The 16,493-nt window shown below is 39.5% G+C and overlaps 1 protein-coding gene across 3 annotated transcripts in view; it reads left to right on the forward strand.

Annotated features, from left to right (window-relative positions):
• Positions 1-871: 871 nt before the first annotated feature.
• The window catches only part of LOC115790284 (alpha-2-macroglobulin), a 60,337-nt gene continuing 44,715 nt past the window's right edge, over positions 872-16,493 (forward strand). For 2 of the 3 annotated variants that reach the window (XM_030744083.1, XM_030744084.1), the window contains exons 1-11: positions 1,047-1,123; positions 5,779-5,953; positions 10,797-10,953; positions 11,839-11,891; positions 13,779-13,799; positions 14,459-14,627; positions 14,721-14,805; positions 15,156-15,276; positions 15,375-15,489; positions 15,578-15,687; positions 16,089-16,244. In XM_030744083.1, the coding sequence (XP_030599943.1) occupies positions 1,047-1,123; positions 5,779-5,953; positions 10,797-10,953; positions 11,839-11,891; positions 13,779-13,799; positions 14,459-14,627; positions 14,721-14,805; positions 15,156-15,276; positions 15,375-15,489; positions 15,578-15,687; positions 16,089-16,244 (1,239 nt within the window). Of the gene's footprint in view, positions 1,124-5,778; positions 5,954-10,796; positions 10,954-11,838; positions 11,892-13,778; positions 13,800-14,458; positions 14,628-14,720; positions 14,806-15,155; positions 15,277-15,374; positions 15,490-15,577; positions 15,688-16,088; positions 16,245-16,493 lie in introns of all 3 variants that reach the window. The other variant, XM_030744082.1, reaches the window with a different exon arrangement.

Here is a 16,493-nt window from a genome sequence, read left to right on the forward strand (position 1 = left end):
GGCCAAGACAGAGAGACAGACAATCATTCACACTCACATACACACACACACATACATATATATATATATGTATATATATATATATATAAACTATATATGTATAGTTTAAACTATATATATATATATATATATATATATATATATATATATATATATATATATATATATATATATATATATATATATATATATATATATATATATATATATATATATAGTTTGTATATATATATATATATATATATATATATATATATATATATATATATATATATATATATATGTGTGTGTGTGTGTGTGTGTTTCTATTTCCGTTCAGCTTTTCTGCACTCTTCTCTGGTGACCAATCTAATCATTGACCCAAGGAGAAGTCTGACGCCCAGCTTTGTAACACTATATCACCTTTAAGTCCACATATCCATATTCCATCAAACTGAAGTTATTACTATCCCCCTTCAATAGCTGCATAAAATGAATGTGAGGGGCCTTTATGAAGACACCGAGGCCCCTCTGAGCCTGTGCCTTATCTGTGTTGTTTTTTTGTCTGTTATTGCTCAACACGCGCTGACATTGCAGGGTCATCATGGCTGTCTCAGACAATGCTCCCTGTATTTTCACCTCTCCACCCACTCTTTTTTCAGCCCTCACTGGACTTTTCTGAAATTCTTCAGAAACTCGAGCAGCGGACCACTGGCCGTAGGGAAGATTTTGTGTGTCTGTGTGTGTGTGTGTGTGTGTGTGTGTGATTAGACTTTTGGGAAGTGCGACTGTTTCGGGAATAGGGAGGAGGCTGCAAAGGTCCAACGAGGCTGGGGGGAGTGACTCAGAGGAGGGGGTGGCGGTGTTTTGCGGTATAAACAGCAAACCACTGTCGCAAAGCCCCTCTTTTGGAGCAACTTTGCACCGTGCACATCCCTCAGTGTCTCTCACTCTCTGGGTCCGGGCCCTGGGAGTTGCAGGCTGCAAGTACGTCCTCCTCCTCCGTTACAGTGCGGTTCGCTCCTGCTGTCTCGCTGCTCACAGAGCACCGACTCTCCTCTGCAGCCATGGTACCTGTTTATCAACTGTTTGTTGTCATACTCTCATCAGCTCTCCTGCAAACGTCGGCCCTCCTCAACGACGCGTAAGTAAACTTAGATTTTTTTTAAAGAAAGTGCTGCATGTGATTGTGCAAAGGTTTTGGTTTAACAGAGGGGCGCCAGAAAAAAACAAAAACAAAAAACACTTTAAAAAACTTTTTCACGCGCAGCTGCTTCTCCTGAATTGCAAAGAAAGGGGACAAACCTGCAGCATTGCACTGGTGAGTCAGAAAGTCCAGTGGCTGGCCACAGGACAGTGTTATGCAATGAGCAAAGAAACTGTGTGTGCGCGTGCATGTCCCATCTGGTACCACTTACCACCATTTGATTAATAACCTGCTCCAGTGCCGCAGTTATCTGAATAAAGTGTAACTGGGAAATGTTTTTCATGAGACTGGACGTACGAATGGCTCCCTTGCATTTTCAGAGCCTCCTCGTATGCACTGATTTCCGTCCTAACCTTTGTTTTGTTGTTTTTGTCTGCTATCTAAACTTCAGCCATCATGACTCGCGTGCCTTTCATAGTTTACAGTCAGAGTCAAATTACTTTTCATCATTGTGCAACTTCGTCCCTGACAAAAACAGCATCAATATTCTCAGCAGCACCACCCAAAACTCAATTAAATGTGTCCTTTATTTCTCATTGGCAGCAGCAGGCCCCTGTGTGCCAAGCAGCCTCCAATACAGAAAATCCAGCAGGGTGGTTCACTAGAAACTCGATATCATGGTTGTTGCTGATGTCTTTTAATGAACTTTATTTCCATGGAAAACGTGGATAACGCTGCAATCCAAATGATTTGCATATGTAGCTTAGGGGCTTTGTGGTTTTGAGGTTGCAATGTCCCCTTATGTCTGTGGTGCAAGAAGGATGGCACATTGACACAAGAGCTGCTCTTGCTTGGGTGCCCAAATTATTCCAGAGCTGATATAAAAATGAACTGCACACAGTCATCATCAACAGCATACACTGTTCTCTAAACTGTATGCATGTTGCAAAAGCAGATACATTTTGAACAAACTCAAACAAAATAGGCATTATTTCAGTTTCATACAGTAAGGTCTATAAGTATTTGGAAACTGACATCATTTGTGTAATTTTTCTTTTTTATGCTACCACAGTGGATTTAAAATAAAAACTGCTGCATTAACTGTTCAGGAATTAAATACATTTTGATACACAGTCTCTAATTTTTAGAAGCTCAAAAGCATCTGGACAGTTGATTTCCAGGGTCCAGAGAGAGAGGGAGGTCATAATTAGGCTGACACCCCCCCCCGCCATCAAGAGATGTCTTCATGAATGGAAACAAAGAGGGATTACAGCAGGGTGCAAACCACTGGTTACACTCAATAACATGACGGGCAGAGTAGACGTTGCCAGAAAACATTTTTTTTTAAGTCTTTGATGGGAAGAGGAAAAGTATGGAGAAGGAAAGGAAAGCTTATAACCCGAAGCATACCACATCATTTGTCAAACATGATGGAGGGAGGCAGTGTTATAGAATGGGATGATGCATGCTCAATCGTCCAGGTAAGGAAATCCCAGAAAGCTGATTCTGTGTATCTGGAAGTAGCATTTTCATTAGGAGAAACTTTTTGTCACTCACCCAGGTGACTTCTTGGAGTCCCGCTGGAAACGCTACATCCAGATGAACAGTGTCAAATTTCTTGGGTTATAGAATAGGCATGCATGGCTGTCTGTCTCTCAAATCCAAACTGGGAGCTGGTTTCAAGGAAGAGGGTCCTGAAAGCTGAAGGCTCTGCCTCTCATTCTAGAACCACAAGTAAGCCAGCAGTCTGAGAGTGAAGTGCTGTATTGAGCTGATATGGTACTTTGAGTTCTTTAAAGATAAGATAGGGCCTGATTATTCAAGACCTGAGAAAAAGGATTTTAAATTCAATTCGGGATTTAACAGGGAGCCAATGAAGGGAAGCCAATATGGGCTTCTAGTCAGGGACTCAATAACTGCAGATATCTGGTATTAACATCAACACAAAAACTGTACCAGAAACTTCATGATTTGGGTTTCTGTGGCTGAGCAACTCCTGTAAGTGTAGGTGGTCCAGTACTTTTGCCTATGTTGTGTTCTTACACACTTGGTTCAGCAAAATAATCTCTACACATTGGCACAACTTTTATAGTCTTTGACGTGTAAATGCTGCTGCAAGAAAAATGCTAATGTTAACTACATCGCAGACTTATGACTTTGTCACCTCAGTGAAGCTAACATGTTTGGCTTATAACTTCTCTAGTCTCATGCTTGTTAGCATGGTCCTTCTCTTATACAGGTAAAGGTTATGTAATTAACATGTGGGGTTTTTTTTTCATCTTAGAACAAAAAGTGAAAGTGTCTAAAGCTGTATATCTTGTTTTCTTATTGATGCTTCAATCTTAAAAATGATCAATCAGTCTTTATTAGTTGGCTATGTACCACAGGCCTTCAAGGTGGCTGTAATTAAACCGCTACTTAAAAAGCCATCACTGACCCAGCTGTCTTAGCTAATTATAGGCCAATCTCCAACCTTCCTTTTCTCTCAAAGATTCTTGAAAGAGTAGTTGTAAAACAGCTAACTGATCATCTGCAGAGGAACGGTTTATTTGAAGAGTTTCAGTCAGGTTTCAGAATTCATCACAGTACAGAAACAGCATTAGTGAAGGTTACAAATGATCTTCTTACAGCCTCTGACAGTGGACTCATCTGTTCTTGTCCTGTTGGACCTCAGTGCAGCTTTCGATACTGCTGACCATAACATTTTATTACAGAGATTAGAGCATACTATAGGTATTAAAGGTACTGCACTGCAGTGGTTTGAATCATATTATCTAATAGACTCCAATTTGTTCATGTAAATGGGGAGTCTTCTTCACAGAGTAAAGTTAATTATGGAGTTCCACAGGGTTCTGTGCTAGGACCAATTCTATTTACATTATACATGCTTCCCTTAGGCAGTATTATTAGAAAGCATTGCATCAATTTTCATTGTTATGCAGATGATACTCAGCTTTACCTATCAATGAAGCCAGATGACACACATCAATTAGTTAAACTGCAGGAATGCCTTAAAGACATTAAGGCCTGGATGACCTCTAATTTCCTGCTTCTAAATTCAGATAATACTGAAGTTCTTGTACTCGGCTCCACAAATCTTAGAAACATGGTGTCAAACCAGATACTTACTCTGGATGGCATTACTTTGGCCTCCAGTAACACTGTGAGAAGTCTTGGAGTCATTTTTGACCAGGATATGTCCTTCAATGCACATATTAAACAAATATGTAGGACCGCTTTTTTGCATTTGCGCAATATTTCTAAAATTAGAAACATCCTTTCTCAGAGTGATGCTGAAAAGCTAATTCATGCATTTATTACTTCTAGGCTGGATTATTGCAATTCATTATTATCAGGCTGTCCTAAAAGCTCCCTGAAAAGCCTTCAGCTGATCCAAAATGCTGCAGCTAGAGTACTGACAGGGACTAGAAAGAGAGAGCATATTTCTCCCATATTGGCTTCTCTTCATTGGCTCCCTGTTAAATCTAGAATAGAATTTAAAATCCTTCTCCTCACCTAAAAGATCTTGAATAATCAGGCCCCATCTTATCTCAAAGACCTTATAGTCTCATATCACCCCAATAGAGCACTTCGCTCTCAGACTGCTGGCTTACTTGTGGTTCCTAGGATACTTAAGAGTAGAATGGGAGGCAGAGCCTTCAGCTTTCAGGCGCCTCTTCTGTGGAACCAGCTCCCAGCTTGGATTCAGGAGACAGACACCCTCTCTATTTTTAAGATTAGGCTTAAAGCTTTCCTTTATGATCAAGCGTATAGTTAGGGCTGGATCAGGTGACCCTGAACCACCCCTTAGTTATGCTGCTATAGGCCTAGGCTGCTGGGGGGTTCCCATAATGCACTGCCTCTTTTCATTCACCTTACCTTACATCCACCTTTACTTTGTTTACACTCCACTCTGCACTTAACCATTAATAATTATTAATCTCTGGCTCTCTTCCACAGCATGTCTTTTGTCCTATCTCTCTCTCCCCTCAGTCCAACCAGTCACAGTACATGACCCCCCCTCCCTGAGCCTGGTTCTGCTGGAGGTTTCTTCCTGTTAAAAGGGAGTTTTTCCTTCCCACTGTCGCCAAATGCTGCTCATAGGGGTCGTTTTGACTGCTGGGTTTTCTCTGTATTATTGTAGGGTCTTTACCCGCAATACAAAGTGACTTGAGGCGACTGTTTGTTGTGATTTGGCGCTATATAAATAGAATAGAATTGAATTGCTTTAGGCACCAACTTAAGAAATACATTCAGGAAAATCTTTCACTTAAGATGAGGGAACTGAAAGTACAAAAGGATGGTTTTAGGGCTTATTCCTGTGACACACTCAATTAGTTATTTAGCTAGATTATTTATCAGCTAGCTTTAGCCACACTCTAGCTTGGGCAGCCACAATTTGTGCTTCTCAAATATGAGCTTGTAGTATAGTAAGTCAAAAATATGCTGACAGCTTAACATGGGGCTAGCTCATAATCTTTGGTGCCCAGCATGTTGTCTTTCCTGTAGCTTTTCACTTGAACAAAAGGTAAGTAAGATAAAAGTAAGTAATTAAGATGAAAATGGGTTCTTTTTTCCCATTGTTTTTTTTTTTCCTTTGTAACACATCATTTTATTTTAAAAATGAGCGCACTTTCTTTTTCTCCTTGCAGGATCTTTGCAGTGACTGTGAGCTCTCGTGTGACAGGAGGGAAGCAGGAGATGCTGTGTGCCCAGATTCATGGCCTCGCAGAGCCCGTCCGCATGGTCATCGGCCTCACCCAGGACTCAACCATTATCTTAGATGAGGATGTAAAGGAGGACTTCTACCGCTGCTTAAACTTCCAGGTCAGATTCAACAAACACACAAAAGTACTGCAAAAGTACAGCTGCTTCCTATACACACATGAAAGTCGCTGTGTGTTAACTAGGGTTCTAAAGTCTAGCTAACCGGTGCCATAGAGGGAGTATGCACTGTGAGAAATCCTAAATGGACCAATTCAGCACTAATGGCTACACTTTATGGGTAAAACAGCTTCCCTGTACAAAAAAACAAAAGCACATCAATGATCTCTTCTTCAGGTGTATTTTCCATATAGTTTTTTTTTTTTTTTTTTTTTGCAGAAGCTGGTGTAAGCAGTTTTTTCTTACCCCATTCACTCTTATTCATCAAGGACTATCTTCTGAGCTCTGTGCCTCTGGCTGAATTGCAGCTAATTTCTCTACAGTGTGATTCTTAGGAAGTGGAAGGTCTTCCCTAAATTTTCTCTTATATGTATGTCCAGTGTGACTAGTTGCAAACAAAGTGCAATATTTCACTTCAGATTTTTTCTTTTTATTGTATTTTGTAGAGACGAAATGTACCAATGTGGTTTCTAAGCAGAGTTCTTCTTCCCCTCACCATCCATTAAACTAATGGCTAAAATCTTGGCATAACTGTGGACCTAATTATCCTTTGGGCGCCATGAGTGAGACTGCCAACCCCAGTGGGTTCTCTGTAAATTGGAGCTCTGGTTTCTGTCACACCGCTGCATGCTGTTACGCAACTTGGAGGCCTTGCTCTACATTGACGCGGAGCGACCCGTCAACTCGAATAAGCTCTGTGACAGTAGCACTTCATTTCACTTTGTTCCCCACTGTTTGGCCCTGTTGCTGGACTGCTTGGGTATTTGTCTCTAGGAACAAAGGCTGATTTCTGCCAGAGGCTAGCTATGTACCTGCATTCCTCTGGAAGCCACCCCCTGCCCTTACTCAGTCTCACAACACATCTGACCCCCCCCCCCCCCCCCCCCCCAAAAAAAAAAAAACCCATTCCTTTTGACATGTTTGGAAGTGGTCCCAGTCTCTCTTATGTAATTGCAGCTCAATTATAACAAGTTAAAAAGTAAAAATATGCTATACAAGTGTGACAACATTTCATAATTAACCCTGTGGGACCTTTTTGCCTGTTGTTGCTTAAGAACAGCAGAGCTCAGATGGCTCTTTATGGTCTTTCATCTTATGGGTGACACATGTCAAAAGTCCCAAGATGGAAAATACTTTATTGCACAAAAGTCTAGAGCTTCCCCTCATTTCTTTATATTTCGCTTCTAATGAGATCCACTTTCTTGTAATTTTTAAATTTTTTTTTAAAGTGGTCTTGTGCAATAGTTCTTCAGGAGGTCTTTCAGAGTGTTTGGACATTGGCTGCTTTTTCACTAATTTTTGGTGAATGGTAAAAGAACTAGTTCTTATATAGCACTTTTCTTGGAACACCCCTAAGCAGCATTTAGGAAAAGTGGTGGTAATGCCTTGTGTATCCACCAGGGGAAATAGTGATGATGGAAGCACATTCATTTACAGCTTGGATTCTATAATTATAACAGAATAATAATGGTGAACCTTTCTATAAAACACTGATATAGATATTTGCTTGCAGCAAATAAAGTAGAGGTTGTGCACACCGAACAAGCAAAACCAAAGACAGAAAGTTGTGCATGCACTCGATGATTACTGCTGACTAATGTTTCTGAACATAAAACATAAAAAAATTATTAAACCGCTCTGCTAATGTTTTTAAAGAAAAAGTACACTTTCATATTTAAACATGAATTGATTACAGTGAGGGGTGCATTTTAGTTGTGATCTGACAGAGGACTGGGTTTGCGTAACAATACTGTATGTGCGTGTATATTTTGTTATATGTGCACATATAGAAAGAAATATGGCAGAAATATGCGGTGCTCTGTTCAAAACATTTAGGATGAGGATTAAGTGAAAAGCTACTGTACAGGAGGTGCCCAAAGATTTGGCTCTCACAACTCTCTTACCAAAATTTCCAAATGAACAGACATGGCACCAGTGATTACAGTCACAAATGCTTACTTTTGGTGTTACTCAATGCACTAAGTTGTCTGTCACTAATCTTAGTATATCACGTTTGTGTGATTGTTGATGCATTTGGTCCTTTTCACAGCAGAGCAGAGTATTAAAATACAAATACATGTGCTGTAAAAAGTGTCCAACCTAATAATGCAGTGGCTGGTTATTTATTTATAGATGCAAAAGCTGTGTGTGCATTAGCATTCAACCCACTCTTTGCACTTAATGACAATTCAAACAGCTCCCCCACAAACCATGATTTTCAACCTGAATGTAGGGAAAAAAACATGGGAATGGGAAACTGTCTTAAATAGTAATGGACTCTCCTCAGCAGAAATGGTTGGTTTCAACATTAAAAAATCAACAACAATGAATATAAAGTTGGAAACCCTTAAATTACGTTTAGTCACATTTACAGTACGAAGACCGTTTTGTTATGAATAACAAACTTGTTTTTCTTCCTTGCCAGTCAGAAAACACAAGACATAAACAAAGAGTGGAGCCCTCTAGTGGAAGGGAGTGATGCCAACACTTTTCCCTGCCCCCACCAAACTCGCACAAACACACACACACCCATAGTCAGCTGTAGACACTCACTGTTGTACCTCTCTCCTGACCTCCTCCATACAGCTTGATGACAATTTGAACAAAAATTTCAAAGTTGGATTCATCACTCCATAAAACCCATTAAGTGTCCTTTTTTAAATAATTTGTGGTTTAGTTAAGTGGTTTAGCAAAGAAAGAAAAACCATCCCCTTCAGGTACAAGGACTGGACTGAAAATGATTTAAAATGCAGCCAATGTCCAAAGAACAACTTTTAAAGATGTTCATAGAGCCTGGTGAGCACTTGAGGAAAAAAAAAATTACAGTAGGTCAAAGTCTGGCTTCTGATTTACAACAAGACTAGTGCACAATATCAAAGGTTAAAGACGTTTATAGAGTAAATGAAGATATTAAATTGTAATCTGACAGGAAAAAAAATGTAGGATTGAACAAGTAAAATCCCAGCAAACTCTAAATGAAAAATTAAATTCTCCCAGTATCAGGCATAATCTGCACATCTGCTTTTGGATCTGTAGTATGAAAAAGTTTGTTGGCAAAAATATTTTTTCTGTATTTCTTTTTCTTTTAAATGGACTAGTTCTTATACAGCGCTTTTCTACTGTATTTGAGCACTCAAAGCACTTATACAACATGTTTGCATTTACCCATTCATACAAACACTTTTTTGTACATCAAAGAGCTTTTTCTATCTAACATTCGCACACACATTCACACTCCGAATATATTGGCAGCTACTCAGGGTTCAATATCTTGCCCAAGGATACCTTGGCATGCAGACTGGAGCAGCCAGTAATCGAACCACCAACCTTCCAGTTAGTAGATGACCTGCTTTACCTGCTGAGGCACAGTTTTAAATTGTATTTATTTATTAGATTAAATTGAAATGGATAAGTGAAGAAATGTTTGCTGGGAATTGTTTTGGTAATTTGCAGCACAAAATGTCTGAATGGTTATCCATCTATTTTACATTTTCAAAACTTAACTTTTTATAACTTTTTTATATTTCACCAGTTGAAAATATTCAAGCTATCAAAACAATTTTAAACTGTACAAGTCAAAGTTTTTTGAAGACAGTGTTATCTCTTGATGACACTCTGCAGCCAAAGGGGTGTGTTTGTAGTGGAAAGTGGATACACACCCAGAGAAGGAGGGGGGACTCCCAGCAGCTGGTAACTGGTTGACAGCTGGTTGGCAGCAGGCTGAGAGCGGCAATTAAGTGGCTGTATCTGTACACATTACAGACAACCTGATAAAGAACCCATTTTAAATTGCATCTAGGCACTTTGTTACTAGAACCTGTCTGAAAAACACACAATTTGTTCCCATTTCTTCAGTTGAATCTAAAAGGCAAAAGATAACATAGTTGACACAGATGATACATTTTGGCAGACATAAAATGGTATCTTTGGACCAACAAGGTGATTCCCAAAGAGCTAGTAGGCACCCAGGGCAAAATAAAAAGGGACAGGCCTTAAAAAAACAAAACACTCTCTCCAACAGATCAATAGTAGCATGAAGTCATGTTCTTATGAAATAGGGAACAAAAATCCAGCAAAGACCTGACACAGGACCTTAGAGATGCATCTGTCCCTTTAGTTGATCCATCTACTGTTCACCAAAGCCTCATCAGAAATGGTGTCAGTGGAGGGGTGGCTGTCAAGAAGCCATTCCTAAGGAAAGGAAATGGGAAGAAAAGACTGAGGTGTGCCAAATTACACAGAACTGGACTGAATAGTGGCAACTGGTCTTAAAGAGAAGGATGATGATGATGAATCAATGTGTGAAATCTTTGGTTAAAATCACTGTCAGTATATATAAAAACTGTAAAGAAAAGTACAGTGAGATTTTGATCCATCATGCAACACCGTCTGACACATTTCCAATGCAGTAAAAGTGTTCCTGAATAGAAAAACACACAGTGGAACATGATCAGTCATGGATTGGCCTCCCCAGAGTCTGGACTTCAATGTTATTGAAGCAGTGCGAGATCATCTTGACAGAAAGGAACAAAAGGCAGCCAATATCCAAAGAAGTCTGGAGAAGGCTTGCCTAAGATGGTTCAGACTATGTTGAAGAATAAAGATGGTCATACCAAATCTTGACTTTCAAGCTTGAATTATATATGTACAAACTCTGTTTTTGTATTTCCACGTATGTTTCTACATGTTGCAACGAAGAGTAGAAAGAGTAGAAATTGTGGTCCTACATGAAACATGGTTTAAAAGCCCTTTCTCCATCTGACAAATGTGTTTGCTGGTATTGCAGGTCCCAATAGTACGCAGAAGAACTGTGGCAGAATTTTATGTCAATTTTATTAATGGAAAAGCCATAATGAGCAAGCATGTCAAAGTCCTCATTGAGCCTCCAGCTTTCATCCACATCATCCGCACTGATAAACCCATCTACAAACCTGGACAGACCGGTAGGTGGAAGGTCACAGTTCAGTGTGTATAAGTGTTGGAGTTTCCTGTCGTGTGGTCAAATTAATAATCCTCTGCTCAAGCTGTTCATTTCATCTCTATGTCGTCTTGTCTGCACTGCTTACCAATTCTGCTGTACTTGCACATTTTTGGTCTAATTAGTTATATCTGCATAATGCTGAGCCACTACTTGATAACTTTAGGGATAGTGTCTATTCAGTGTAGAGATGAAGGGTGATTTCCTCGAGAGAGGGTGTTTATGTTGACTTAAAAACATATCCAATGCAATAAATAAATATCTGCACACACTCTAGGTGAAGAGAAAAGGAAACACTGGGGAGGTTATTTCCCACTTAACAGCCTGTGCCAGCAAGAGAGCACTAAATCTTTCTTTAAGTAAAAATAGGCTAGTAGATTTTTATGCATGTCTTAAATGTATTTGCCTACTACATTAGACACATGCATTTATTTAGATGGGGTGTGCCATCACAGTAGCTATGTCCATGTTTTTACTGTCTTTGAGGCTAATACTTCCTAAAAAATGCATCTTAAAATTTATTGGCCGACTACAGGAGGCAGAACATTGTAAGATGCATTTTTTTTAAGTGTTAGAAAAAGGCTAACCGAAACACTAGACTAACAAGATGCATAATCGAACTTAACTGTTTTAACTTTTGCATGTATTAACTATTGCATGTATTAAAAAAGAGAGAGAAGAGAAATTTTGGTGCTTACATATTAATTTTTTAATGCCATCTGCTATCACTAGAATCTTTTCCCCTTCATTTTTTTCTGCTTTAAGAAATTCAGCAGATTCCTCTCATTAGCCACTTGTACAATAACTAAAAATACACCATAGTAATAATTTTTCTTTCTTTTCTTTAAAGTCAAGTTCCGGATTGTCTCCATGGATGCCAATTTCATCCCTGTAGAACGAGTGGTAGGTTTTGATCCACTTCTTGTTGTCTGTCAGAATCATGTGATACTGTGCGATTTGTGTAGTAATTTCAGCCAGCAGATAACTTCATAATCTGCTCTGCTTTCTAGCAGGCAGTCAGTGAATCTGAAGAGTAAGGTCTATTTTGGTTCAGGAGAGTGGGAGGTGAAAGGAAGGCTGTTTGTTGATTTTGAAGACAGCGTGGGTGTGATGCGCTGTGTGGAGTAGTGTGATAAACATGCTGTCAGAGTTCATTTGGCACACACTGCATTTGACCCAAACATCTGAATCAATACTGGCTCAAGGCCTTTTCCGTTTTTGATGAGAGGATGAAAACACGACTGCACGCAGTCGACATGAAATCCATTCAGATGTATCACATGATGAAAGTACCTTGCTCTAAAGTGGTAAATCCCACCAGTTATAGTGAAAACGTCATGTTTTTTTCCCCTATTTTGTAAGACTTTATCACTCATTATGCATCTGTTCTCTTAAGCACTTTGTTGGAAATGTAAGAACAAAATATTTGAGGCCAATGTGGTCATGTCTTTCATGGGTTCTGTGGAGGAATGCACCAATCAGGGTTCGGACGGGCGCTGTAAATCCTTGAAAAATGCTTTGATTTTAATATTGTGTTTTCAAGTTTTGAAAAGGGCTTGAATTTTGGATATAGTGCTTGAAATTGTAATCATTTTTGTTTTGCTTTAAAAAAATAAATCTGATTGAACAGTTCGCTTATGAGATGGAGAAAGAAAATGAGTCGTCAAGTCTAAAATGAAAATGTCTCCGCCTGGCCTGCATGTGAGCTCTCAGTCTGCTTGTGACCCCACCCTTTTCCCCGAAGACAATCGCTGTTTTAATGAATGTTGGCTGGAAAATTGCAAATTACAATTATGGATAACGCTAGTATGGAATTATGTTTATTATAACCCTCGCAAAGAATGTCATTCCGCAGGCGCAGGAATTCATTCTTCGGGGGTAAATTAAACACTCGCGCGTAGAACTCAGCAGCCGCGCGCACAAAGAAACATCGCGCACACGTGTAACTTCAGTGTTTGTGCTGTCGCAGGTTCACGCGCAAGGAAGAAAAGTAAACGCGTGTAGCAGAATTCTTCGCCTGTGAAGAAACTTACCTTTTGAATGTTTGGGCGGGGCCTATGGAGCCTAATGTGATTGGTCACTTTGATGGATCGTTCAGGTTACTGCGTTAGACCGAGTTACACCGTGGCAGCAACATTAAAGCAGTTTTAACCGGATTTGCTCACAATCTGGAGAATAAAGTTTCCAGAATTAACTATCAGCAGTTATTGTTTTCCTTCAAGTGGCTTATGGCATAATACCATCTTTTTAATGTAATTAAAAATGTGAAATATTTTGAGTATGTATGTATGTATGTATGTATTTGTATAAATATGTATCCCAGTGTTAATGTGCTTGAAAATCTTGAAAATTGACATTGAAAGTGCTTGAAATGTTGTATAAACTCTGACCAATATATTACCTGAACATCAGTATGGGCTGGTGCCTTTTTGACTCCTACCAACCAAATAGGAAATAAGATGGCACATGGCAGCAGTGGGGATGTTGTTTCAGGGTGTAGTTCCTTCACAGTTCCTCTTTTAGCCACCTTCTTGGCTCCCAGTCCAATCATGTCTTTGACTGTGATGCTTAGTGCCCTATGCCTTTTGCATAATTGCCTTTTGCTGTGTTATCTGAAACTGGAACTACAAAAAACTAATAAAAGTTGATTATAATTGAACATATTTCTGTACTCTGAAAATGATTGCAACATTTATCAGAAAGCTTTACTGATAAATTGTCCTTATTGCATGCATTGTTCAAATTCTCTATGCAACTAAGCTATATCTAAACTCTTTCTTTTCCTTTCAGTATAAAGAAGTGGCACTCCAGGTAAGAAACATGCAAACTGGCATCTCTTTTGAAAACTGCTGACTTGTCTCTTTCCTTTTTAAAGGAATTATTTGCCATTTCTGCCTTTTTCATTTGGAGTGTAACAGCATAGAGGCAGGCAGGAAATGAGGAGACAGAGGGAGGGCTTTATGACATGTAATTAAAGGACTGGTTTATGGAGAACCTCAACAATACAGAAGTGTAGAGGACTACTCACTGCCCCCCCCCCCCCCCCCCCCCCCCAAATTTACCTTTCCCCCCTCATTCAAGGTGGTGCTGGTGCCATTTAAGAACAAATACTTATTTTGACAGGTTTAAGAGTCAAACGTTAAGTAGCAGAAGTTGCCAGCTTTTTTTTTTTCCCTCCCCTCCTTTTCGGAGCCTGTTCTAGATTGGATACCTGCATTGGTGGTGAAGAGGTGGTGTTTTAGTGGCAGCGGTGAAGCAGAAAGTAGACTAAAAAGCACTTTGGTATCCTCTGAACCGTAGAGGTTAGTCTGATAGGTTGGCCTGATAGGTGACCATGGCTGAGCCATCAGATTCTTGTGCCTCTTCCAAGCCTGGCTTCATGAGGCACTCTGGCATCCCTGGGGTCCCAGGTGATGGGCTCTGATTTGACATCCTTAAATAAATGTGTTGAATGTCTTTACTCTGTGTAGGATCCCAATTCAAATCGCATTGCCCAGTGGCTGGATAAATCCGTTGTTGGCGGCATCCTTGATCTTTCACACCCCATGATTCCTGAGGCCGTTCAAGGAAGTTACTCGATCACTGCCTTGACAGACAAGGGAGAAAAAATCTCTCACAAGTTTGATATCAAAGAATACGGTGGGATGAAAATTTATGATTTAAAAAAAAATAAAGCTTCATCTCTTACATACCAAAACAATAATGGGTTCAATCTGCGTTTCTTTGATTTAGTTTTGCCAAAGTATGAAGTGAAGGTTCATCTGCCCAGTGTGATAACCATCTTGGATCAGGAGGCAACGCTGAAGATTTGTGGAAAGTAAATGTCCCACTTCATCATGTTCTCAAATTTATTGTAGCAAATATAACAAAAGATATCTGCGTATTGTATTGAAGAGCGATCAGCTGTTGTTGAACTAGGCCTCGGCTGTACTGTGCAGTAATACCAATTTTTACCAAAGGCTGCAGCGAGTCATTGCAGTAAATTTTAGTTTCCTAGCTAGACACTGTACCAGTCATATTACCAGCACAGACAAAGACATGTCTCTACTCCTAAATTTCAATTTAACTTTTTGAATGATCTATTTAGTGTTACGAACAATTAATATGATCCAGCCATTACCTTTCCGTAAAAATCACCTTTGTATCAATGTGCCTTTTTCTGAACAGGTACACCTATGGGAAACCTGTTATTGGTTCAGTAAAGGCAGAATTCTGCAGAATCGCTGTCCGGTTTTTCTGGTATTACTTTTCCCATGAAAAAGATCTCTGCAAGACATATGAAATGACTGTGAGTATTCCAGATGTTAACAGAGACCCTTACTGTGCTGAAATTACAGTCCTCTTTGAGTATTTTTTTTTTTCCAATGCACTTTTGTAATCTTCTAGACGGATAAAAGTGGATGTGCTACACAAATGGTGAACGTGACGGCATTTTCTGTCTACAACAACTTGTACAGTGACAGTTTTGAGGTGACTGCTGAGATGGAAGAGTATGGCACAGGTAGGCTGACTGAAAGCCAGATACTGTTCATTGCAGCTCATCAGGAATTTGTTGTGATAGTTCAATCTGTTTGTTGACTATCCTCTAGGCGTCATGCTTAAAGGCTATGGGGGGACCACCTTCACCAGTTACATCAGAACTCTCAACTTTGAGGATGTACCTGAGGCGTACAAGCCTGGCATCCCGTTTGAGGGAAAGGTAACCAGACTCATTAGTGACCAGTTGGAATTATACCTTGCTGTCAGCACAGTGCATAACACAGGTACAGTAGGATTCATCCCCTTAAGATGAACGTATTGCTAGAATAATGTATTATGAATTACTTGATCAAATAAGCATTGTACCTGGAGTCCAGAAGATTCTATAACTTTAGTAAGTCTGGAGTCTGCACAGTATAACAATGGATTTGTTACAATGTAACTAAAAAGTTTCTGAGACAGCAGTTTAGTAATGGTGTTAGCTTTGTAAAATTTGTGACCCTAAATCATGCAGAGGAAACTAGTAGTGGAAAATTAAAAAAAAATCATTATTATGAAAAACAGTGAGCTTTTAGTCTTATTACATCTTCACTGCTTTTTTCATTTCTGACTTGTTCACAGGTCAAAGTGGTTGGGCCAGACAGCAAGCCTGTTGCCAATGAGCCAGTGTACTTGTTTGTTGGTGGCTCACTAAAACTAACACTCAGCACAGACATGAAAGGTGTGGCTTTGTTTTCTCTGGACACCTCTCTCTGGAAGGACACTGTGCATCTGACGGTTGGTTGCTGCTGACTGTACTTATTTGATGTTCCCAGGGACGAGTATATCTGTTATTTCAGTTCACCAACTAGGAAAATCAAATATAAGGTTGATCTAGTTATAGATATTCATCATGTTGATCATGCTGAAGACACCCACAGTAGCCTGCATTCTAATGAAACTGTTTTTTTTTTTCTTTTATTGTTACGGGTTCATGTTTGAGCATCTGAGGTTAACATCTGAGTATGAGTTTGACATCTGACCACA

Source organism: Archocentrus centrarchus, chromosome 13, assembly GCF_007364275.1.
Source record: "Archocentrus centrarchus isolate MPI-CPG fArcCen1 chromosome 13, fArcCen1, whole genome shotgun sequence".
Classification (NCBI taxonomy): Eukaryota; Metazoa; Chordata; class Actinopteri; order Cichliformes; family Cichlidae; genus Archocentrus; species Archocentrus centrarchus.